Below are 24,443 nucleotides of genomic sequence, written 5' to 3' on the forward strand. Positions count from 1 at the left end.
AAATGAGGAGCTCATTTTGATGAGTTAATAAAATAATAATATTTGTCTCTGTTATCTCAAATTAAATAAGCTAACGTTAAACTAGTTCAGCTGCTAGCTTTGGCTTATTTAGTTTGATATATTTTCAATCATATTAAGCTGAAAAGTTGAATAAACTCCACCAATATGTTAATAAAATCTTCATGTGTTAGGAAAGACTAATATAATGAGTTACTATAACGTCATAGAGTATGTTTATTGTGATATTTAATGTGTCGTATTTAAATGTTATGCTAACGTTAACGTTAGCTAGCCAAGGCGCTAAAGTTAACTTGAAGTGCTAGCATGCAGCTCCACATGTTAACGGCATTGGTGAAAGATATTAGCAATAGACATTCTAAAAATACTCAGTAACATATGTCAAATCGTACATGTTTATCTCATCATATTAAGTAATGAGTATCATTAGCAAAATACAACCCAACATGACTTAAAGGTGGATCAAAATACTACTCGTTCTGTGAGTAGCTACAATTACTTTTAAAGTTACTTTTAAAGAAATAGCGTACTTAAAAGTAACTAAAATCACTCGTGCAAAAATGTCCCTTGTTGGAAAAGTAAGGTTATTATTTGCAGGTTTGCAGGTTATTGTTGCATTACTGAGTTGTGTACAGTACCCTATTATTAGTTGATTGTAGTTTCCCAAACCAAAGTTACCAGTCAGTAGAGTTGTATAACAATTATACTGGAGCAAGAACACTAAAGTACAAGTCATTACATCAAATTGTGCTTAAGTATTATATGTATCTACTGCAAGCTAATATTCAGTATTATTATTGCAATATAAATCACATAGTGTCTTCCAGTTTGCAGCCAGACCTTCCCTCCTCTTTACTTAATGATCAAATTAAATCAAATGTTCGCCTCTATGGTTGATATCAAACGGGAGAAACATTTGAAATGGAGAAACCTGTTAGATCCAACACAGCCGAGGGACCGGGGGAAAAGCTCTTGTCGTTGTCTTTTCATGCTCGAGTGCAAATCCCAGACGTCCTTTTAAACACCCTTTGTTTTTTTTAATTGGTCCCTAGGGTGCACCGCCCCCCCTCAAACCATCTGGTGGCCAATCAGATCATTCTCTACCGGCCCTCTGAGCCACCTGCGCCTCTTGTTTACAGGTGTATGCCAGGGGGTCATCTGGGACTGGCAGTGGGGTGGGGTCAGTGCAGGTGCTCGGGCTGTGATTGGTGGAGGATGATGTGGAGCAGATCTCAGGTCAGCTCTCACAGGAAAGAGTGGAAACTGATCCCAAAACCACAAGATTAAGACAATAAAGAAGACATTAGGGAGGGAAACAAAAAGTTTGATTCTCACACAGTCTGTGCACACTAACGGAAAGGTGAGATCTTCTGGTGTCGTTTGAAGGGTTCACACGGAGCTCCCTCAGTGGAGACCAACAAGAGACAAGGTAAGAACTTTTTGATCTCCTCCTTCCTCGCTCTACCTTGGTGAAAAAAGCGAAGGATGCAATTATTTTGTACTTATTTACCTACAAAAAAAGGATGAAAACGGCCAATTACAGTTTTTAAATGTCTGGTTTTGTTCGACCCACTGTCAACAGTAAATCTGTATCTTTTATATTCTTATTTCTACCCTATGTCTTATCGTTATTCTTTATAGCTAAATATGTAGCTATTCATTCCAAAATAGGCTCAGTAGTGTGAACAAATAAACCTTTGATTCTTTCATCTCAATATTTAGATCCTCTTTGATTTGATTGAAAAAGGATGACACGTTGATGTCAGTGGAAAAACAAAAGTAGCAGCTAAGGACTGAGTACATCTATATTTTTATCACATAACTTTTGCATTTTGGATTTTTTACTTTTTCGGATTTGTCAGAAGTGTTTAGTTTGTTGATGAACACAGATCATAGTGACTGTCTTGCTGTTACTGAATATCTCCACACATCTTTACCACTAATGAATTCAAGATTGGTGAAATATAAATAATCTTTATATTAGGTAACAGCACTCATACCCCTATGGAATGATCCGAATATGTTGACCCCATCCTAATATTCATTTATACCTCCTTTTTTGTTTCTGTGTTAATGTAAACTTCTTAAAAAGCAATAGTAAACAGCTTTCCGATCTGTACATTGAGGTTTAAAATTAAAGATCAGTATAAACATTATTTGCACAACATATCATTTAAGAAATCAAGATTTAAAAGTATTTTTATTTCAGGAATGTTCAGAAACTAGTTTCTCCAACTGTTGATGCATGTAATATTGTTGTGTTGAAGAGATGGAGAGACAGTCAAACAATTATAGAGACTAAACCAGGGGTGCCCACACTTTTCTGGCTGGTGAGCTACTTTTGAAATGACCAGCTCACCGAGGTCTACCAACCAAAAGTAAAGTCCCAAATTGCAAGGGGCTGAATAACACGTTTTATTTATACATGGGATAATAGGGCTGCAACAAACGACTCATTTGATAATCGATTAATCTATCGATTAATGAAACGACTAATCGACTATTCGGACTATTACTGTATGCCTTGCACCATTTCTCAAACGCTCTTGTTTAGCCATCAACTTTTAGATTTAGCTTGAGGTTGTTTTAGGCATGTGGAAACTAACAATGAAGACAATAAAGTAAACTCCTGAATGAAGTGGCAGGGGGGCCAAGGGAGGAGGGATCAAAACCTGTTTTGTCTATTTTAACGGAACTGGATTTTTTTATTTTATGAACGACTCGCGTCGCGATCTACCAGCATTGCCGGTCGACCGCGGTCGACGTACTGGGCACCTCTGCTCTAAACTATTTAGTCTTCAAACTAGTAATACATTGAAAATGAAGATTGAGTGAGCCAGTGTAATAAATATGTAAAAATGTGTGGAATGTGTTTAATTTAAATTCAATGTTGCCAAATGGTGAGTCTTTACATTTCAAAATGGTTGACAGTCTGGTGGTTGTGAACATCTACAGTTCGTATGGTATGCAACTGTAAAGCTTTCTTACATAGGCTACTGTATATAGCCACCACATATTTAAAAACATAAGTAAACACATTTCACAGAAAGAGAACAGCCTTGTCACACTAGTTTCAGTTGGGTCTGAATGTTGTTGTTGTTGTTGTTGTTGTTTATTAATAGGGACATTAAGTGTGTGTGTTATTAGTTCTCTAATGACGGCTGTGATTACCAAGTGGACTGATTATTTCCCCTCTTCCTCCTCAGGACAATCATGATGTCTGCAGACGACCGGGCCCTGGAGGAGCTGCTGTACGGCAGTGACCTTGGTGACCGTGCGGATCTAGCGGAGCTGAGTGGGGGCCAGACGGGAACGAAGGAGAGCGCTGCTGCAGACAACGTGAGTATGTTCAGGTCCTCTACTGCAGTAAAAGTACAATTTACACAATGTCAAAATACTCCCACTACAAGTAAAAGCCTGTCAGTGTTTTACTATGATATGTTTAATGGATAAGTAAAGCTACTATCTGCATTTTACAGCTGTACATGTTAAGGTTGTAGGCTACTTAGAGCCATCTCAATAGATCCCCAATATGTTGACGTTTCCTGCTTTGCTCTGTTTCATATTATTTTAAAGTGAGTTTGTGGTTTTGACTGACAAAACATTGAATTGAATTGGCTTTGACAAACTGTAGAAAAGTGAACAGTTTGCTGTCGTTGTACAGGCCAAACCAGAAATGGTAAATTATCAGCAGATGAGTCAAATAATTAAATAAATAAAATAATGAAACTAATCAGTTGAAGCCAACATTTCAGGAGGTTTGATATAAGAAAACTGAGATTTTGATTAACCGATAATAAAACGAATCGCTAGGCGCCATGCTCATTTTAACTACAACATATTCTGTTAGGTAGTTTAATCTATGTAAATGAATTATTACAGTATGTTAGATCATCCTATGTGTGTAGCTTTTTTGCTGCCTGTGAAAACCACGTTCTCAACCTGGTGTTTATTCAATTGTGGGTAGTATACTTCATTTTCAAGTGCATTAATTAACATAACACAATATAAGGAAATACATTAATAAAGTAAAGAATAAACACAGAACAAAACACCCAGAGAAGCCCAGAGAAAAATCTACTATCATAAAGACAGGCTATAAGCAAAAAAGTCAAGTCAACATTCTTTGGATAAATATTGTTTTTAAATAATTAAAGGTGGAGCTGTAACCTGCTGTTTTTAACCTTTAAAATACAAGATGTCCTGCTCTATTTTATATAATATGTTATATATTACATATGATATAATATTGTTGAAGATTGACCCGATTGTCTGACAGTTTATAGAAGAAATAATGAACCTAAAAAATAAGAATAGAAATAGCGTTGCAGCCATCATTTCAATACCAATTGTCCACCATCTTAGTTGTAGGTAAGAACGAAGCCTCATCTCCAGCAATGTAACTAACCAAACATCCTTCTCAGACAACTGTGTCCCTCCAGGAGCCGCTGACGTGTGCCGGCTGCAGCGAGCAGGTGTGTGACCGCTTCTTCCTGTTGGCTGCAGGAAGTGTGTGGCACGACGTGTGCCTGCGCTGCAGCCGGTGTCACTGCGAGCTGCAGACACACCCCTCGCTGTACTGCAGGGACGGGAACATCTACTGCCACCAGGACTACTGCAGGTGAACAGAAACCGCTCCCTCCATCAAATCAATCAAAATGTATTTATCAAAAATGACACTTGTTTTCTCCGGGGGCTTCACACTGTGACCCTCTCAGTCTTTAGTTGTGCTATATCAGCATAACAAGGGGCTGGTTTAAGGCAGGCCTGAGCCAGTCCTCACTATAAGCTTTATCAGATTGATGTTTGCAACGAGGGTCTGCCTCATTAGGGGCCGCACCAAACCCATAGTGGGCAGTTAAAGTAGTTTAAACCCTTCAATAGCTAGTCTATGTCGGTCCGACTTAACCAGCTGTACACGTACATGTACAAATAGCTCTGTGCAAACTTTTACCAATAAACTAAACACAAAATAAGATATACATTTAATATTGTCATACAGATGTTAACAATTTAGAAGTCACATTTTATTTTGAACTTACAATCAAGTCTAGAAACGGTACCAGTGTTCAGCATGATTGTAAAGCTTTGTAGATTTACAGGGACCGGGTAAAAAGCCAAGCCGCTCATAAACATTACATTTAATAATGAAAAGAGTGATCTTCTACATTTGTAATCTCTAGAGGGATATTACTATTTTGGGGTAAATCCAAAAAAGTGTTGCAACTTGTATTGTATTATGTTGTGAATTGTAAGCTGTTGTTGTTGCAATAGAACATTTCTGATAAAAGACAAATTATTAAAAAGGGTGGTTGAAAAAAAAGAAACAACACTAAAGAGTTATTATATGTTATACTTATTTGTTGTTATGTGATTTGAATCTATGGTTAAGAACAATATTAACCCTTCCTGTTTCTGCTGTGGAAACGGCGTTTGTCTCAGAGCTTGCTGCTGTATTCACACTATCCACCTCATAGGAAGGAGCTTCATTCAGAGACTGTGATGGGGTCTGTTGGTATCTCCTGACCTTTGATTCCTCCTCAGGATGTTTGGAGGCGGGCAGTGCGCTCGCTGCTTCCAGCCAATCCCGGCCTCCGATCTGGTCATGAGGTCAGGTGATCTGACCTTCCATCCTCACTGCTTCTCCTGCCAGGTACTTTAATAAGAGACATTTACAGAAACACTATGACACATTTGGATGAATTGAATGTTATTATTAAAATGTAAAATGTGTTTGTGGATTGTAATCCTAACAACTTTCTGCAATAAGAAACATAATGTGCAACAGTTCACCCTAAAGATGAATAAGATTCAGTGTTATATATATTTATTTCTCATTAGTTCTTTAAGAAATATTAATGATGAACATGTTTTTCAGGAGTGTGATGTGACATTAATACCCGGGAACCTGTACTGCATGCAGGGCCACAACCTCTACTGTCAGTCCCATTACCATGACGACGGCAGGAGTGTGCCGCCATTACACGATCTGCAGCCCAAACCAAATCTGAAAGAAGGTGAGAGGTGTGTGTGTGTGTGTGTGTGTGTGTGTGTGTGTGTGTGTGTGTGTGTGTGTGTGTGCATGCATGTGTGTGTGTGTGTGTGTGTGTGGTGTGTGTGTGTGTGTGTGTGTGTGTGTGTGTGTGTGTGTGTGTGTGTGTGTGTGTGTGTGTGTGTGTGTGTGTGTGTGTGTGTTGTGTGTGTGTGTGTGTGTGTGTGTGTGCCTTTTGCTACCCTTATCTCTAATTCATTGCAGAATGGCGGATACCAAAAAATGAAGACAGAAACAAATGCTGAAATATATTCTATTACAAATAAATCCATAAATCTTGAATAAAAACAAAAACTATAAATAAATGAATACAGAAGTGTATCGAATAAAGTTCAAATGAAATAATGATCAAACAAGCTGAAATGACTACTGTTGATTGATACGGTTTTTACTCAGTCTGGGCATAAAAGGTGTGTCCTCCTCACACACACCACGAGGTACCGATAAACTCCCTTCTTTCTATACTACCTCCATTCATCAATTGACATGACTTATTTATACTTCCCTGTTAGTTTATCCCTTTAGATTGTCACAGACCTGTTCATGAACACACCTCTGAAACCTTTGGGATTTAATTCCCATAAAGCACTGCTGCCATATTTCAGATCAAACGATCCTGGCGACCTCCACTATGACTTACTATAATTCTGCAACAGAGTTGACCAGGTGCGACTTACCAGCTGTTATCTCTGGGAGACTGCAGTGTTCAGTCAGGGATTGACCCTCAAGCAAGGAGACAGGCCACTGGAATCAAACTGGACTCAGGACTCAAACTTTGTGGGGACGGGCTACATTTCCACTGATGTGTTACTTGTTCAGTAATAATCAGAGGCCTATGCGGATCTTTAGTTTCCTTTCACAAGTGTGAACAGGCTGTTTTATTTATACGCTTTACAAGTTATATCACACCACACAAAATAATAGATACGTTTTGCTCGGATATTTCTATATCGAACCTAATTGGCTTAAGCCAGGTTGTTCAGTCTTTTTCAAGAAGAACTCTCGTTCCAATGTTCTTCAGTCTTCTTATATCCCCTTTTGTCACGTGGTTTGTCACATCCTTTGCGTGCAAGCTCATGCTCGTGCGTTCTTCTTCGTTGCTTTGTGGTTAAATGTTCACTCCTTAAAAGGGAGTGAACGTAGATGGAATGTTCATCTCCTCGCAAGACGAGGTGCATATTTGCTATAGGCCTTTAAAAGCACCCATATAAGGATTTGTATGTTATACATACTGTTATAGCTATTGCATACATATATTTGACTATGACATATTTATGTTTTACACACTTTGTAAAGCTTTCGAGTATATTTGATGAGTGATATAAAAATGACATTGTTCCATTGTTCACCCTTCTCAACACTACACACCGAATGAAATGCATTAAAAACAAATAACTAAATGAATATGGCAATCACAAAGCATAAATAACATTGTGCAACACAGTGTTTCTTTGTATTTCTGTGCTTTTATGATATCCTCTTGTATTTTTTATTTACTTATTTTTGCTCCTCTTTTATATCGTATTGTGACGCTTTTCGGTTTTGTTTTGTAGGGGGGATGGTTACTATGCCATGTTTGTTGTAAAACTATTTAAAATCGGGTGATCTTAGTTCAACAGTTTGTATGTTTAAGATTGATGGCCCAATAAAAATACTTGTGAAAAAAAAAAAGCATAAATAAAAGTTCATCGATAATGAATCGGTTTTTTTAACGATCATGTCTTGCGCCCCTTAGATAATAGATTTGCACAGAATTGAAGCACAACATAATGGATGTGTGTGTGTGTTTGTGTGTGTGAAAAAGCTCAAAATCAGGTCTCAGGTGAAGGGGAGGAGTCTGTCAGCAGTCCTGAGCCACCATTGGATGATCATGTGGCATGTGGGCGGACCCGCAGGCGGAACAAGCGAATCAGGACGTGTTTCCGCAGCGAGCAGCTCAGAGCGCTGGAGTCGTACTTCGCACACAAACACAACCCTGACGGAAAAGACTGGAGCTTCCTTGCTCAGAAGACCGGCCTGCCCAAGAGGGTCCTGCAGGTAGGAAACATGTACTTTCAATATTTCACAGTTTCAGCTTTAATGCCAAGCTGCTTCGAAGACTGTTTTCATTTGACATTTCCAGTACGCTAACAGTTTCCCCCTGAGATCCTTTATTGGAACTAAAGTATGAGAACAACAATAATTTAGATAAGAGCATTATAACAAATAATTTCCCTTGTTGTGCATCAATTGCAGGAAAGTCTGGTTCATGACAACCTATTACTAAATACAAATACTTGTATACGTTTATAGAGCAACTTCTGGGTTCTAGCAGAGAAATGGAAAACTGGAAAAAAGTGCAAACAGAACACAAATGACCTAGTGCACGAAATGTAAACAGGCAAGTATCATGAATATAAACTGTTTAACCACAAATATAAATTCTAAAAATAAACATGGTAAAAAGTAATGTAATCAAATAACACAAAAAATTGAATAAAACAAAAAAATGGCAATAAAATAAAAGAATATATATAAAATTAAATGTTATTTTCAAACAGTAACATAGATGCATGTTTTTATAATCAAAATGTGTTTTTGCGTAAAATGACGACATGTTAGTTCAAATAAACAGTATAAAAACTGATTTATTATACTTCATTTAAGCTTACTTAACAAAGATGTGTTCTTCTTTCACACGTTGTTTACCTGTAAACACAAACACTGTCTCTTAGGTGTGGTTTCAGAATGCTCGAGCCAAACTGAGGCGCTCCCTCACTGCAGACGACTCTCAGGTGAGCTCGCCCTCGGCCCCCCCGAGGGGCCTCAGCATGTCGAGCGGCTCCTCGCCCGGGGCCTGCTCCCCTCCTGACCAATCACAGCCCTTCTCCTCCACCAGCACCATCGACCAGCTGCAGCTGTCTCTGCTCACCGCCCCGCTCAACGAGCCGCCGCTCAGCCCTGCTGCCAGCCAGCTGCAAAACCCCGCCTTCTTCCTGGACTACGATTCCCAGAGTGCACCAGGGTGTGTCTCGTCACTGGAGGCTTACGAGGACTTTGGAGAGGCAGAAAGAGCAGAGGCAGAGGTGGACTCAGATAGTTCTTTTAGACCATATTTCTGCTAGACTTTACAAGACCTCCACACTGTGAGTAACGTCAAGGAACTCCTCAAGATTTCATCTTTTCCTTCTTCTGATGTGAAGCAACAGGTCATCAGCAGAACATGTTGGGTTTATATCAGCAGTAACTAAGTCTGTAGGAGAGGAACCATTGGGGCAGATATTGTTCACAGTAAATGACACACATGTGGGACAACAAGGCATTGTAGTCTCCATCGCTAACAATACAACTAGTGTGGGAGATAATTACATAACAGAATTGAAAAGCTACACTAAAGAAATTGAAATGATGACTTTAATTCAATGTATCAGGTCATCAGATTAAACATAATTGTAATAGTTGAAAGCAATAATATGTAGTTGAACCTATTACCTTTTTATTTTAACTTAGTATTATGCTTTCATCCAACCTAATACAATTATGTAAAGTCTGTTCACATAATACCTTAAATTAAAGTCAACGTTGAAATGTTTTCAGTGTATTTCCTGCAATGTAATCTAACATTTAAGTACATTTACTCAGCGGTACCTGACTTCATTTGTACTCTACTTGAATACTTCCTTTCCTAACTACTTAATACTTCTCGATTAAATTACAGAGGAACATATTGAACTTTTCTCTGCACGCTTATTTGACAATTAAGATTTTAGTTTCCTTTTAAATAAATGTACTTGCGTGAGGCAGATACTACTTATATATCCAGTAATAGCAGTATCTAAGATTGGCGCAATTGATAAACTTATATTAATTAATATAAATTAAGTAGTAATTGTGAAAAGATAAACGTGCTTATTCCACCACTGGTAATTGCAAAAAAGCAGACTATAAATAATATGTTAAATGTTTTAAGGATTACAACTTTAAATACTAAATTCTCTACTTCTTTTTCTTCTTCTAAGCTCAATGAAGTTATAGTAAAAACTAAAAAGAAGGCTGTTTTTCTCAAAACTCGTAAAAAGTTGACAAAGTGTAAAACTTCATGTATTAAAGTACACAAACTTCACTTCGTTTTGCAGTACATTTCACCGAAAATACTTCCATACTTTTACCTCAATGCATATTTTTTACTGGTATGGAATGGTTTTAGTGTACTATTAGTACTTAAGTAAAGGATCTGAATAATACTGCACTTCTGCAAGGTTCACATGATGACCCTGATGAAACAAATGTAAACTTGTAGACCTGGAAAGCTCTTTTTGTCAAACTGTTCTAAACATCAATATGGACTAAGTATTTCTTAATTTTTGTACTCTTGTTTTGAAGGTGTGTTTTTTCCCCAACAACAAACACTTAGTACATGTATTTAAATCAGATGTGTCTGTTTTAGGATTCTTCTCTGCTTCCTGTATGAAAAAAGTCTCTGTACTCTGTGAATAAATCAAGAAGATTTTTCCCACATTTCCTAAGTCTTCTCTTTGTGCGCCAAATGCTTGGGCTAATCCATTACATATTGAGTTGATTAACTATATAATAGTTTAACCCTGACCTCCAATTTTACATTTCATTCTTGCGTTGGTGAGTGTCATTTTGTATACGGGACTTGTACTTTCAAGGAGTATCTTTTATAACATGGTTATGCTACTTTTATGTATAGAGTCCTCTCCTGCTGATGTTCAGGTGTATATCAGTATGTAGTGTCTCTACTTTAAAGAGTCCTCTCCTGCTGATGTTCAGGTGTATATCAGTATGTAGTGTCTCTACTTTAAAGAGTCCTCTCCTGCTGATGTTCAGTTGTATATCAGTATGTAGTGTCTCTACTTTAAAGAGTCCTCTCCTGCTGATGTTCAGGTGTATATCAGCATGTAGTGTATCTACTTTAAAGAGTCCTCTCCTGCTGATGTTCAGGTGTATATCAGTATGTAGTGTCTCTACTTTAAAGAGTCCTCTCCTGCTGATGTTCAGGTGTATATGTAGTGTCTCTACTTTAAAGAGTCCTCTCCTGCTGATGTTCAGGTGTATATCAGTATGTAGTGTCTCTACTTTAAAGAGTCCTCTCCTGATGATGTTCAGTTGTATATCAGTATGTAGTGTCTCTACTTTAAAGAGTACTCACCTGCTGATGTTCAGGTGTATATCAGTATGTAGTGTCTCTACTTTAAAGAGTCCTCTCCTACTGATGTTCAGGTGTATATCAGTATGTAGTGTCTCTACTTTAAAGAGTCCTCTCCTGATGATGTTCAGTTGTATATCAGTATGTAGTGTCTCTACTTTAAAGAGTACTCACCTGCTGATGTTCAGGTGTATATCAGTATGTAGTGTCTCTACTTTAAAGAGTCCTCTCCTACTGATGTTCAGGTGTATATCAGTATGTAGTGTCTCTACTTTAAAGAGTCCTCTCCTGCAGGTGTTCAGGTGTATATCAGTATGTAATGTCTCTACTTTAAAGAGTCCTCTCCTGCTGATGTTCAGGTGTATATCAGTATGTAGTGTCTCTACTTTAAAGAGTCCTCTCCTGCTGATGTTCAGGTGTATATCAGTATATAGTGTCTCTACTTTAAAGAGTACTCTCCTGCTGATGTTCAGGTGTATATCAGTATGCAGTGTCTCTACTTTAAAGAGTCCTCTCCTGATGATGTTCAGTTGTATATCAGTATGTAGTGTCTCTACTTTAAAGAGTACTCACCTGCTGATGTTCAGGTGTATATCAGTATGTAGTGTCTCTACTTTAAAGAGTCCTCTCCTGCTGATGTTCAGGTGTATATCAGTATGTAGTGTCTCTACTTTAAAGAGTCCTCTCCTGCTGATGTTCAGGTGTATATCAGTATGTAATGTCTCTACTTTAAAGAGTCCTCTCCTGCTGATGTTCAGGTGTATATCAGTATGTAGTGTCTCTACTTTAAAGAGTCCTCTCCTGCTGATGTTCAGGTGTATATCAGTATGTAGTGTCTCTACTTTAAAGAGTCCTCTCCTGCTGATGTTCAGGTGTATATCAGTATGTAGTGTCTCTACTTTAAAGAGTCCTCTCCTGCTGATGTTCAGGGTGTATATCAGCATGTAGTGTATCTACTTTAAAGAGTCCTCTCCTGCTGATGTTCAGGTGTATATCAGTATGTAGTGTCTCTACTTTAAAGAGTCCTCTCCTGCTGATGTTCAGGTGTATATGTAGTGTCTCTACTTTAAAGAGTCCTCTCCTGCTGATGTTCAGGTGTATATCAGTATGTAGTGTCTCTACTTTAAAGAGTCCTCTCCTGATGATGTTCAGTTGTATATCAGTATGTAGTGTCTCTACTTTAAAGAGTACTCACCTGCTGATGTTCAGGTGTATATCAGTATGTAGTGTCTCTACTTTAAAGAGTCCTCTCCTACTGATGTTCAGGTGTATATCAGTATGTAGTGTCTCTACTTTAAAGAGTCCTCTCCTGATGATGTTCAGTTGTATATCAGTATGTAGTGTCTCTACTTTAAAGAGTACTCACCTGCTGATGTTCAGGTGTATATCAGTATGTAGTGTCTCTACTTTAAAGAGTCCTCTCCTACTGATGTTCAGGTGTATATCAGTATGTAGTGTCTCTACTTTAAAGAGTCCTCTCCTGCAGGTGTTCAGGTGTATATCAGTATGTAATGTCTCTACTTTAAAGAGTCCTCTCCTGCTGATGTTCAGGTGTATATCAGTATGTAGTGTCTCTACTTTAAAGAGTCCTCTCCTGCTGATGTTCAGGTGTATATCAGTATATAGTGTCTCTACTTTAAAGAGTACTCTCCTGCTGATGTTCAGGTGTATATCAGTATGCAGTGTCTCTACTTTAAAGAGTCCTCTCCTGATGATGTTCAGTTGTATATCAGTATGTAGTGTCTCTACTTTAAAGAGTACTCACCTGCTGATGTTCAGGTGTATATCAGTATGTAGTGTCTCTACTTTAAAGAGTCCTCTCCTGCTGATGTTCAGGTGTATATCAGTATGTAGTGTCTCTACTTTAAAGAGTCCTCTCCTGCTGATGTTCAGGTGTATATCAGTATGTAATGTCTCTACTTTAAAGAGTCCTCTCCTGCTGATGTTCAGGTGTATATCAGTATGTAGTGTCTCTACTTTAAAGAGTACTCTCCTGCTGATGTTCAGGTGTATATCAGTATGTAGTGTCTCTACTTTAAAGAGTACTCTCCTGCTGATGTTCAGGTGTATATCAGTATGTAGTGTCTCTACTTTAAAGAGTCCTCTCCTGCTGATGTTCAGGTGTATATCAGTATATAGTGTCTCTACTTTAAAGAGTCCTCTCCTGCTGATGTTCAGGTGTATATCAGTATGTAGTGTCTCTACTTTAAAGAGTCCTCTCCTGATGATGTTCAGGTGTATATCAGTATGTAGTGTCTCTACTTTAAAGAGTCCTCTCTTGCTGATGTTCAGGTGTATATCAGTATGTAGTGTCTCTATTTTAAAGAGTCCTCTCCTGCTGATGTCCAGGTGTATATCAGTATGTAGTGTCTCTACTTTAAAGAGTCCTCTCCTGCTGATTGTGTATATCAGTATGTAGTGTCTCTACTTTAAAGAGTCCTCTCCTGCTGATTGTGTATATCAGTATGTAGTGTCTCTACATGTCTCCATGCTTTAATGTTCAAACAGCTCTTTACTTTTCTCATACTGCCTGTGCTGCAGCTCCTCTTTTCACCCTCTGTCTGAAACCAGAGCTGCTCTGATTGGTTAGCTGGCCGGCTCTGTTGTGATTGGTCAACCACTTAGAAATGTCCCGCCCCTTAGCCTATCAATTACAATGTGTTTGAGAGCTAGCCAATAGGAGCACACATGTTACAAAGTGATGTATCTATGTTAAAGAAGTAAAAAAGGTAGAACACTTTGGGATGTTAGCCTTAGCAGACCATTCACATGCACACAAACGTATAGAACACACGACAGGAAAGGGAAACCAATACAGCACAATAGGGCGTCTTTAAGGAAAATATTTGAGCCTTCTTCCACCACTAAACTTTGTGTCCTGAGCAAAAAGCACCTATCCTGAAATAGTCTAAATGAAATAGAAATTGTTTAAGAAATCGCCATTCTTCAGATCCTTTGTCGAGTAATTGGAGACAAACGACATCACAGAACATCGTTGTTTGATTTGAGGATGCGACTGACTGATTTTGGTCTTAAATGATTGAATGACATTCTTTCAGGTGTGTTAGTGTCTGCCCAGCGAGACGGCCTTCACGACGACCACGCTGACTAAATAAGTCACACACTGCCCTCGTCTCCCTCTCCCCCTCTCCCGGAGACTCCCTCTCCTCACAAGCATCTTAATTAATTGGCTACTTCCTTCTTTGTGAATTGGTCCCCAATCAAGCGGCTATAATTACAGCAACACTCTGGGCCTCGTCGCTGAAGTGAACCAACGTTTCTCAGGCGAAAGAATGAAGGTTATGACTGTTGGCACCTACTTTGTGTGCGTCAAAGGGGGGGACCAATGGGGGGTCAGCAGCCTGTGACCCGGGGGAGGGAGCAGGGCTGGCAGTTTTTAAAAAGGTCAGAGGCGACCAGGAGATAGAACACGTTAGACCGCAACACAAGGTAAGAAATGCTACTAACCTGAATTTTGTTTTCTCCTTCTGTTTCTTCTTGATGCTAACAGATATTCGTTTTATGCAGGTTTATTTCAATTCTTACGTTTATTTTCGAAAGTTGCCTCAGCATATTTGTGCAAGAAGTTTCTCAGTGATGCGAGATTGCAGGCGTCATCTCACATTATCCACATGAGGCTTGGCTAATATGCTGCATTTTATTGTAATGCTTCTCCAAACATTATTTATTTTTCTTATATCATCAACATACTTGTTTGACCTGAGACCTGGGGGGTATACTACGAAGCAGGATTTTCGCTTAGCCGGCTAACTTCAGGGAAAACTCGGGGTTTCCGGTCCTACGAAGCTGGTTCTCTTTTTAGCAGGCTAGATCTCCATGGTAACTTATGCTGTGCGGCTAACCTGGGGGGTATACTACGAATCTAGTGCAACCTATCCTGGATATGTTTTGAGTTATCCGGTTGACTTAATCCAAAACAAAGCCGCTCTCGCTAAACTGTCCTATAACGCTGGCTATCAACTCGTTCGCTCAAGCCAGCCGTGTCCTATCTAGTTAGGTGCGCGTTCACATGAAAGGGGTGGTATCTGGAGCATTCGACCAATCACAAACATGGAGAAGCGTACTGACAGCGCAGCGTCATACTTCCTGAATGAAAAGTCAACTATAATATTAGACATATGAAGAAGTTAAACTTTAAACATCCATGACTTAAACACTTTATCCAGGATCAAAGCCACAGAGCTGCACCTGCAAGGTGAATACAGCTGGCAAAAGAAAAAGTGTTTGAATGCGTACATTAACAGGTTCATGATATCACTGCCCCGTCTAAAACACGATCTGACTTTAAATACATTTGACTCGAGTGTTTCGTCAGCTTAATGTGTTGCTTAAAATAATACTTCTGCATACAGTATGTGACACTGTGAGTGTTGCACGGCCAGATACGGCTCAGCTGACTCAGATAAGGAGATATATGATACATTATGAAGTGATATGAATGATAATGTGACACATCGACGTCTGCTTCGTAGTATACCCCCCAGGGACCAGGGGGGTATACTACGAAGCAGGATTTTCATTTAGCAAGATAACTTCTGGGATTTCCGGTACTACGAAGCTGGTTCACTTTTTAGCGGGCTAGATCTCCATGGTGACTTATCCTGGAACCTAGTCTGTGCTCCGAAGCAGGATAGGTTCCAGGTTAAGAGATCAACTCAGCGAAAGCACCACGCCTGCTGACCAATCAGAGCTCAGTGTGCGGAGGAAATACAGTAGGCTTGTTTGAGACGCGTTGCGGCTCGCCTCGAAGGTAGACGAGAATAGCCGACCGGGGGAGGTCTCAAAAAGCTTGCTTGACGGAGCGTCCACACAACAGCGTGCGTTGACGCTTGGCGGTGGGCGTGTCTGAAGCTTGGGGATTTTTTGCGACCAACAACCAATCACCTGAATCTCCAGCCCCCGACATACAAGGCAATAGCAATGTTAAAACGAAGTAAACTGGATATAAAATCCCGAAACAGGCGAAAACCTACCAGTTTCACCCACTGTCTCTGCCTCCTCCCCTCCATGCCTCGCTCCTCCGGTTTGTATCCCGGTAGATGAACAGAGACTGATCATACAGCACCGGGTGATTCACTACCGCTATAATGAATTTTCCCTCCATTTTTTGGAATATGAGGAAATGACCTGCGTAGTCTCTCCCAGCATACACGCGGTTTGATTGGCTAGCACTTGTTCTGGCAGATTTGCATAAACGGGATTTCATTGGCTGACGCCTCCGTCGAGGCGTCAAAAGTTGAACATTGCTCAACTTTTGAAGCCAGCTACGCTCCACGTCGCTTCCCAAAATGCAGTTCTGCTAAAAGTGACGTCACCCCATTCAAAGTGAATGGGCAGAAGCGTTGGAAGCTTCAACGCACGCCGCTGTGTGGACGGGCCGTGAAATCGGACAGCTCGGAGTCGGCTTCGTCTTCTTCTTCTTCTTCTCTCGGTTTTTTGGCGTATTGCAAACAACTTTAAGGTGCATACCGCCACCTCCGGAGTCGGCTTGACTCGGTTTGCATTTATAAAGAATGCACACGTGTTTAATCGTTAATGTCAGATATGTACTAAGTAGGCCTAAATACATTTGTTCCTGCTCAAGATTAGATTCAACTTTATTGTTATTGCACATATTACAGGTACTGAGACAACGAAATCCAGTTTAGCTTCTAACCAGGTGCAACAAGCAGTGAAGTGAAAAGTAATGTACACAATCTACAGAATAACATATAGAATGAATTGAATGATGAATAAACAGTGAGGGGTATGAATACACTAGATATCAGCCTGTGAGCAGTATGAACAGTGTGTATGAATATGCTAAGATATATAAAGTATGAAAACGGTAAGCAGTGCAAGTATAGTATAAAATATATAGATATTAATTTCATGATGATAAACATTGTGGAACAATGATGAAAAACGGGAATGGATGTGGCGACGTAAAACTGACACAAAACAACAACACACTTTTGCCGAGCCAATTGGAGAGTTTCATCAGCAGCACGTGGTAAAAACCACCAATGAGAGCTCAGCTCGAGATACCAGCGAGTCGTTTCCCATCAAGCATTTCGCTTCCGCAGCCCGTGGAGAGGAGGCTTGTTTGAGACAAGCGAGACCTGCGCAGACCTGCGCAGTTGCGATCAACGTCTTGCTAGTGCGTTGCATGATGGTTAGTAATTTTGTCCGACTTGCTCTGGAGGCTCGCCTACATGAGACGTTGAACTCTTACCTATAGGTAAAATAAGATATGAATGAACAACAAAAATAAAATAAGTTACATTAATTTGTTATTGGCTATGGTAGGTTATTGGTTATGTTCACATATTTGGTTATTAAAATGTAAACCGATCTTTTTCATATGGGTGTTTAGAGTGGTACCCCTTAGATCTAGTTTCTAGTAATGTGTGCTCAAAGTGCACCAGATTGAAGCATTTTACTTTACATTTTCAAACATTTCTTCCCGGGGGGGGGAGGGGGTATACCCCCGGACCCCCCTAGGGGATATGACGTCCACACCCCAATTAAAACATGTTCATACAATACTGAATACATTTGAAGCCTTTTTGATGTATATTACCAACATGTCAATACGTTTCTGTTTTGGTAGTGTATTGGTCTTTTGTAGAGATTTTTCATTTATTCTTTATATTACATTACATTGCATTTTTTTTTTTTTTATATATATTCTATTGTGTATTCCTTGGGTACTTTTATCTTTTCTATTGTACGATTGAAGTAAATGTGGGAAGCGTTTAACAACAGCCATTTACTTCAAAGATTTTTCTCAATGTTATTCTTATTTTTGTTAATCCTGGAAGAATGCCAGAAAAAAGACATTCTCTTCAAGAATAAAAAAAAACATGACATTAGTAATTGTGAAAACAAATTAAATAAGTTGTTTGGTTAAGTCAGGGCCGGTTTTTGGCATAGGGCGCCAGATCTGGGGGGGCGCTGCGCTGTCAGCTCTGGGAGTGCGCCAGCAAAAATATCATCTAGGGCAGCAAATTTGTTAGAACCGGCCCTGATGGTGTAGAAAACGGGCTCCGTGTTACAAGACGGGTCGGGGGTTTGGCGGTACCGCTGCAGACTCTCTGCACACACACACACACACACACACACACACACACACACACACACACACACACACACACACACACACACACACACACACACTGGGGCTGCTCGATTATGGCAATAATCAAGATTATGTTGGTCAATAATTAATATCACGATTATTAAATATGATTATTCATTGACTTTGAAAACATCCATTTATTGAACTTTAAAACAAATAATAATTTGAACAGTATCTTTTTAACTGTTGATTACCTTGAACGTATAATTCAACTGAAAAACCAATACAAAAATTAATTAAATAAATGATACATTACTAAAAAATTAATTAGATTAAATATGTTGTAGTGCACTGTCACAACCTAGCAAAGCAAAATAATCGTTTTTTACGATTATGTTGTTTTCGTAATTGTGGCAGGCCAAAATCGTAATTGCGATTAAAATATGATTAATTGCACAGCCCTAACACACACACACACAACACACACACACACACACACACACACACACACACACACACACACACACACACACACACACACACACACACACACACACACACACACACACACACACACACACTCAAGCACACACATACACACTTTTTGTCTAACACGCTAACACAGTTCTGTACTGTTACGCTGTTGTGTTGTCATTGTTCTTATGTTGAACATGAATACATTTACTTTGTAAGTGATTATGGGACGTATTTCTTCTTTATATACATTTTCCTTCATACTTTATTGCCGTGAAATAGGTCTTAAATTCTATTCAAAGTGGTCTTAAAAAGGTGTTAAAAAGTCTTAAATTTGAGTTGGCGAAACCTGCAGGAACCCTGTACAATCCAGTCCTGCATTCAAAATGTTACAAGTAAAAGTACAAAAGTATTAGCATCAAAATATAGTTAAAGTACCACCTGCAGAGGGATCTAGATTCAGGTGTTCTTTCCCCCATAGAGACCGCCTCGCTGCACATTATCCCTTGCATAAAGATAGATTGTGGGTCCCTCATAACATGTTGTACACAGTGGAAATAAACATTCTGGTTACCTCAACATCAGGGATCTTATACATTAAACTCCTTCTGAATCAAACCGTCACGGTAGCCTTACCTTACTGATCCCTCTTAAATTAGAAAAACACACGTTACTTTACCAGCAGAGAGAAAATGGATTATTAAATTATTAATGTGACTAATAAAGAGCAGTTTGATTATTAAGTATTATTCTGTTGATCGATGTCATTACATTTGGTGAAAAACACATAATGACTTGTTTATGACTCGTTTTGTCAAAGTTTAGGACTTGACTTGACTTGAACTTGCCCATCCTGACTTGAGACTTGACTTGGACTTGCAAAACAATGACTTGAGACTTGACTCGGACTTGAGCGCAAAGACTTGAGACTTGACTCGGACTTGCAAAACAATGACTTGGTCCCACCTCTGCCATCTGCGGCGGTAGGTTTTGTGCGCTGTGATGATTCGGCTGTACCTTTAGTAATGAATATTAAATGTTGAGAGGAAATCTTTCCACCAATAATTCCAATAAGTAATCCAAAATGTATTCACTTCAGGTAGGCCTATACGAAAGTAACTGTAATCAGATTACTCGTTTTTCAAATGTAACGCGAGCTGAATACAGTTAGGCCTACTTGATTTGTGTATTCTGATTACGTAACGCTGTTACACGTATTCAGTTACAACCCAACCCTGCACACACACACCACTGCACACCGGTGCTACACACGGCTGCAGACTCTCTGCACGAAGGAGCCGCGGTGCTGCAGCTCCTGATCGGAGCAGAGACACACGTTCACTAAGCGGAAAAACTATATCCTGTCACAGAGATCTGCTATTTTAAATTAAAGTCAACACATATCGACCCTAAATAAAGTCTATATTAAGAACGAGACATGTTTTAACATATGGCTTAAACAAATGACAAAAGAGCGAGGGTGATGACGCCAAAGCATCGTCCTATGTGCCGGGGCTGAGCCCCGGACAGCCCCGGCCCAATTTAACCCCTGAGTATAACATTAGCGTTATGAAAGCTTACTTAAATATCTGCCACAACATAAGTAACCGGATCAGAGTAACATTAAGTACAGTCCGCGGCATATCACTTCATAATGTACCATATATTTCCTTATCTGAGTCAGCTGAGCCGTATCTGGCCGTGCAACACTCACAGTGTCACATACTGTATGCAGAAGTATTATTTTAAGCAACACATTAAGTTGACGAAACACTCGAGACAAATGTAATTAAAGTCAGATCGTGTCTTAGACGGGGCAGTGATATCATAAACCTGTTAATGTACGCATTCAAACACTTGTTCTGTTACCAGCTGTATTCACCTTGCCCTGTTTAAGTCATGGATGTTTAAAGTTTAACTTCTTCATATTTGTCTAATATTAAAGTTTACTTTTAACTAGATAGGACACGGCTGGCTTGAGCGATCCACTTGATAACCCGCGTCGTAGTACAGTTTAGCGAGAGCGCGTATGTTTTGGATTAGGCCAACCGGCTAACTCAAACATATCCAGGTTAGGTTGAACCAGCTTCGTAGTATAGGGCCCTGTATAGATATTAATTTCATGATGATAAACATTGTGGAACAATGATGAAAAATGGGAATGGATGTGGCGACGTAAAACTGACACAAAACAACAACAAACTGTCCCATAATTACATGACATTACATTGCATTTAGCTGACGCTTTTATCCAAAGCGACTTACAATAAGTGCGTTCGACCAACAAAATACAAACTTGAAGAAAACAGAATCATATAAGTACATCAGGTTTCATAGAGCAAAAACATGTCAAGTGCTACTCAACTGGCTTTAGATAAGCCAGTCCTTTATTAGTATATAAGTGCTTTGTTAATAGTTCTATCGCTCGAAGTGGAGTCGAAAGAGATGAGTATTCAGTCTGCGCCGGAAGGTGTGTAAGCTATCTGCTGTCCTGATGTCAATGAGCAGCTCATTCCACCATTGTGGAGCCAGGATAGCAAACCCACATGTTTTTGCTGATGGGAACTTGGGTCCCCTTCGCAGCGAGGGTGCAGCGAGCCGTTTGGTTGACGCAGAGCGGAGTGCACGTGCTGGGGTGTACGGTTTAACCATGTCCTGGATGTAGGAAGGGCCAGATCCATTCGCAGCATGGTACGCAAGTACCATTGTCTTGAAGTGGATTCTAGCAGTTACCGGAAGCCAGTGAAGGGAGCGGAGGAGCGGAGTGGTGTGCCGCTGCATTCTGGATGAGCTGCAGAGGTCGGATGGCACATGCAGGTAGACCAGCCAGGAGGGAGTTGCAGTAGTCTAGACGTGAGATGACGAGAGCCTGGACCAGAACCTGCGTCGCTTTCTGGGTCAGCTGGGGACGCATCCTCCATAAGCACTCCTCTCTCCTCCAGCTGCAGATTGTGACCAATTCTTGAAGTGTAGCTCGGATGACGGCGCTTATCGAACTGTTCTGATAAAAACGACTCTGTAGCTCGTTGTCTACCTTGCTATGATTGTAAAGTCATGTTGTTTGCATTTTTACAACGTTATGTTCATGAGTTATTTATCCGCGAAATTCGAATCTGTCAATAACTCAGCTCAGAACAGTCTCATAATACACACATGCACACAGAAGGATTCACACTTGTATTTCCGGATCCACACTTGTGTTTTTCAATGCACACACAAATGTGTTCCGTTTCATACACATGTAAATACAATCCAATTACAGAAAAAAGTCTTACATATGTATTTTTGATCCTCACATATTAGTTTCCCGTTTAAAACCTCTGCACCTGCAAACACAAACCGCTTTCTGTGCACGGATCGCTGTGCATTCGTGTGTGGGTTTTTTGAGACTCCCCTGATGGTCAGCCGATTCGTACTTGTAATTGTTTCTATCTATAGCCAATCAGATGTCTCCTTCATTCTAAGCCAATCACATGAGCGCGCCCCCCACGAGGGTATGATTTCTTGCGTTCATGACGTAGCGCTTCATATACGCATTTTGCGCTGTCCGGTCAGCTCGCTAAACAGAGGGCGGAGCATCAGGTGATTATGCAGAGCTGGGTGTCTCCATCAGACTCAGCAGCTGATCTGATCTCTCTCTCGCGTCCGGTTACACTTCACTCGCGTTTATGTCCATATCGATCAGATCCAGCTCTCCTGATCGGCCTTTATAGAGTCTAGAGAGCACCGATCAAACTATTAAGAGCCGATAACCGGCGGGGCTCCCCCCGTTGACAGTTCACTGTCTAGCACTGGCTTCGTAGTGCACTGATCGATCAGGCTAAGCTAACCTGTAGCCACTCCCTCCACACCGACAACAACTTCATACAGACATAAATAAAGCAGCTGTATTCGCCACACAGGAAACACACATTTAAAACGGTTTTGCCTGCCGTTTTTGTGTACACAAGCATTCATCAAGGGTTCGGAAAGTGGCGCGGTGCCTTAATAATATAAAGGCTTGTATTTGCGTGCATTTCCTGTCCGGAAAGTGGCGCTGTACTGAGAGTGGAGGGTGTCCTGACATTAGCGCCTGCAGGCAGGCTCCATGGACCTGTCAGCTCCGGACTGCGCAAAATGCGTACATGAAGCGCTACGTCATGAACGCAAGAAGGGGGCGCACTCATGTGATTGGCTTAGAATTGAGGAGACATCTGATTGGCTATAGATAGAAAAATTACAAGTACGAATCGGCTGACCATCAGGGGATTCTCAAAAAACCCACACACGAATGCACAGCGATCCGTGCACAGAAAGCGGTTTGTGTTTGCAGGTTCAGAGGGTTTAAACGGAAAACTAATATGTGAGGATCAAAAATACATATGTAAGACTTTTTTCTGTATTTGGATTTTATTTACATGTATATGAAACGGAACACATTTGTGTGTGCATTGAAAAACACAAGTGTGGATCCTTTTGCGGATCATGAAATACAAGTGTGAATCCTTCTGTGTGCATGTGTGTATTATGAGACTGTTCTGAGCCCATACTGCTCAGACAGTGACGTGCGGTGAGGTTCATGGCTGGTGAGGCACTGACTCTTTCAGAGTCAGATTTACAAATATCATATTTTGACCTTAATCAAAATGTTCGGTTATTTTCAAAAGCTTTTTTAGTCTGATGCTTCGATTCATTTGAAACAGACTGTTCAACAAAAGGATACCCAAAATCTAAATATTGGATTGTTCTTTCTTAGTAAGAACCCATTTTCATTACAATTGGGGTCTTACCTTGACTTGAAGATGAAGTCCATGCTATCCTTCTGGACAACAATCTCCATTACATTTTTGTAAAAGTCCTCCTTATCTTCCTCTAGTTTCAAAAGTCTAGTTTGTTGTTGCGTCTACCGTCTCTGCGTAGAATAACAGTAGCAACAAGAACCTGTGGGCTCACGTGCGCCCCCTTCAGTGCGGCAGAGGTTATGGCTGCCTCTCCTGGTGCTTTTTTCATTGCCGTTGTATGATGAGACCAGCGGGCCTAAATATCATATACGTGAAATAAGTTATTTAGAGACTATGGATGGCGAGGATAAATGTAATAAAGGGATCTACAAACATTACATTGGTGACATACAGTGAGATTGTGCAGGCATGCGCTTAGGGTCCGCTTTCCGGCCAGTTTCTGTGGGGTGACGCATTCTGAGGTGAGGCAGAGCTCATCTGTGCCTCACCTTACCCCACAGTAACTGGCTTGAGCGCGCTCACAAAATAAGTGCCTGCGCTACATTAGTGCCCGCGCTCCAGCCAGTTACTGTGAGCTTACGTGAGGCAGAGCTCGTCCCTACCTCACTCCTCATCGCTCCCATGTAGTTGTAGCGGAGCTCGGCCAATTTGCTGATTTTGACTATAAAAAGCGATTGGAATCAAACATAAATCACACTTACAACACAGATCAGTGGAGGGTCCGTGTACTTTTTGTCAGTTTGATTTTTCGTTTAAACCAAAAGCCAAAAAACGAAAATACCAGCCTTTTTCCGTTTTTTCGTTTTTGATTTAAAACGAAAAAACGGAAAACCAAAGCCGTTTTTCCGTTGTTGTTGTCTGAATAAAAACACGGATAACGAGAAAACCTGACAAAAAAAGTCTGTACGTTTTGTTAGTTTGATTTAACGTTTGAACCAAAAAACGAAA

The 24,443-nt window shown here is 40.1% G+C and overlaps 1 protein-coding gene across 1 annotated transcript; it reads left to right on the forward strand.

The window, feature by feature from the left end:
• Positions 1 to 3,234: 3,234 nt before the first annotated feature.
• On the forward strand, positions 3,235 to 9,174 carry LOC117536472 (LIM/homeobox protein Lhx9-like). The gene is made up of 6 exons (XM_034201360.1): positions 3,235 to 3,357; positions 4,461 to 4,639; positions 5,563 to 5,671; positions 5,897 to 6,035; positions 7,875 to 8,107; positions 8,785 to 9,174. The coding sequence occupies exons 1-6, from the start codon at positions 3,235 to 3,237 to the stop codon at positions 9,172 to 9,174; spliced, it is 1,173 nt and encodes a 390-aa protein (XP_034057251.1).
• The last annotated feature ends 15,269 nt before the right edge of the window (positions 9,175 to 24,443 follow it).

Source organism: Gymnodraco acuticeps, unplaced genomic scaffold (assembly GCF_902827175.1).
Source record: "Gymnodraco acuticeps unplaced genomic scaffold, fGymAcu1.1, whole genome shotgun sequence".
Taxonomy (NCBI): domain Eukaryota; kingdom Metazoa; phylum Chordata; class Actinopteri; order Perciformes; family Bathydraconidae; genus Gymnodraco; species Gymnodraco acuticeps.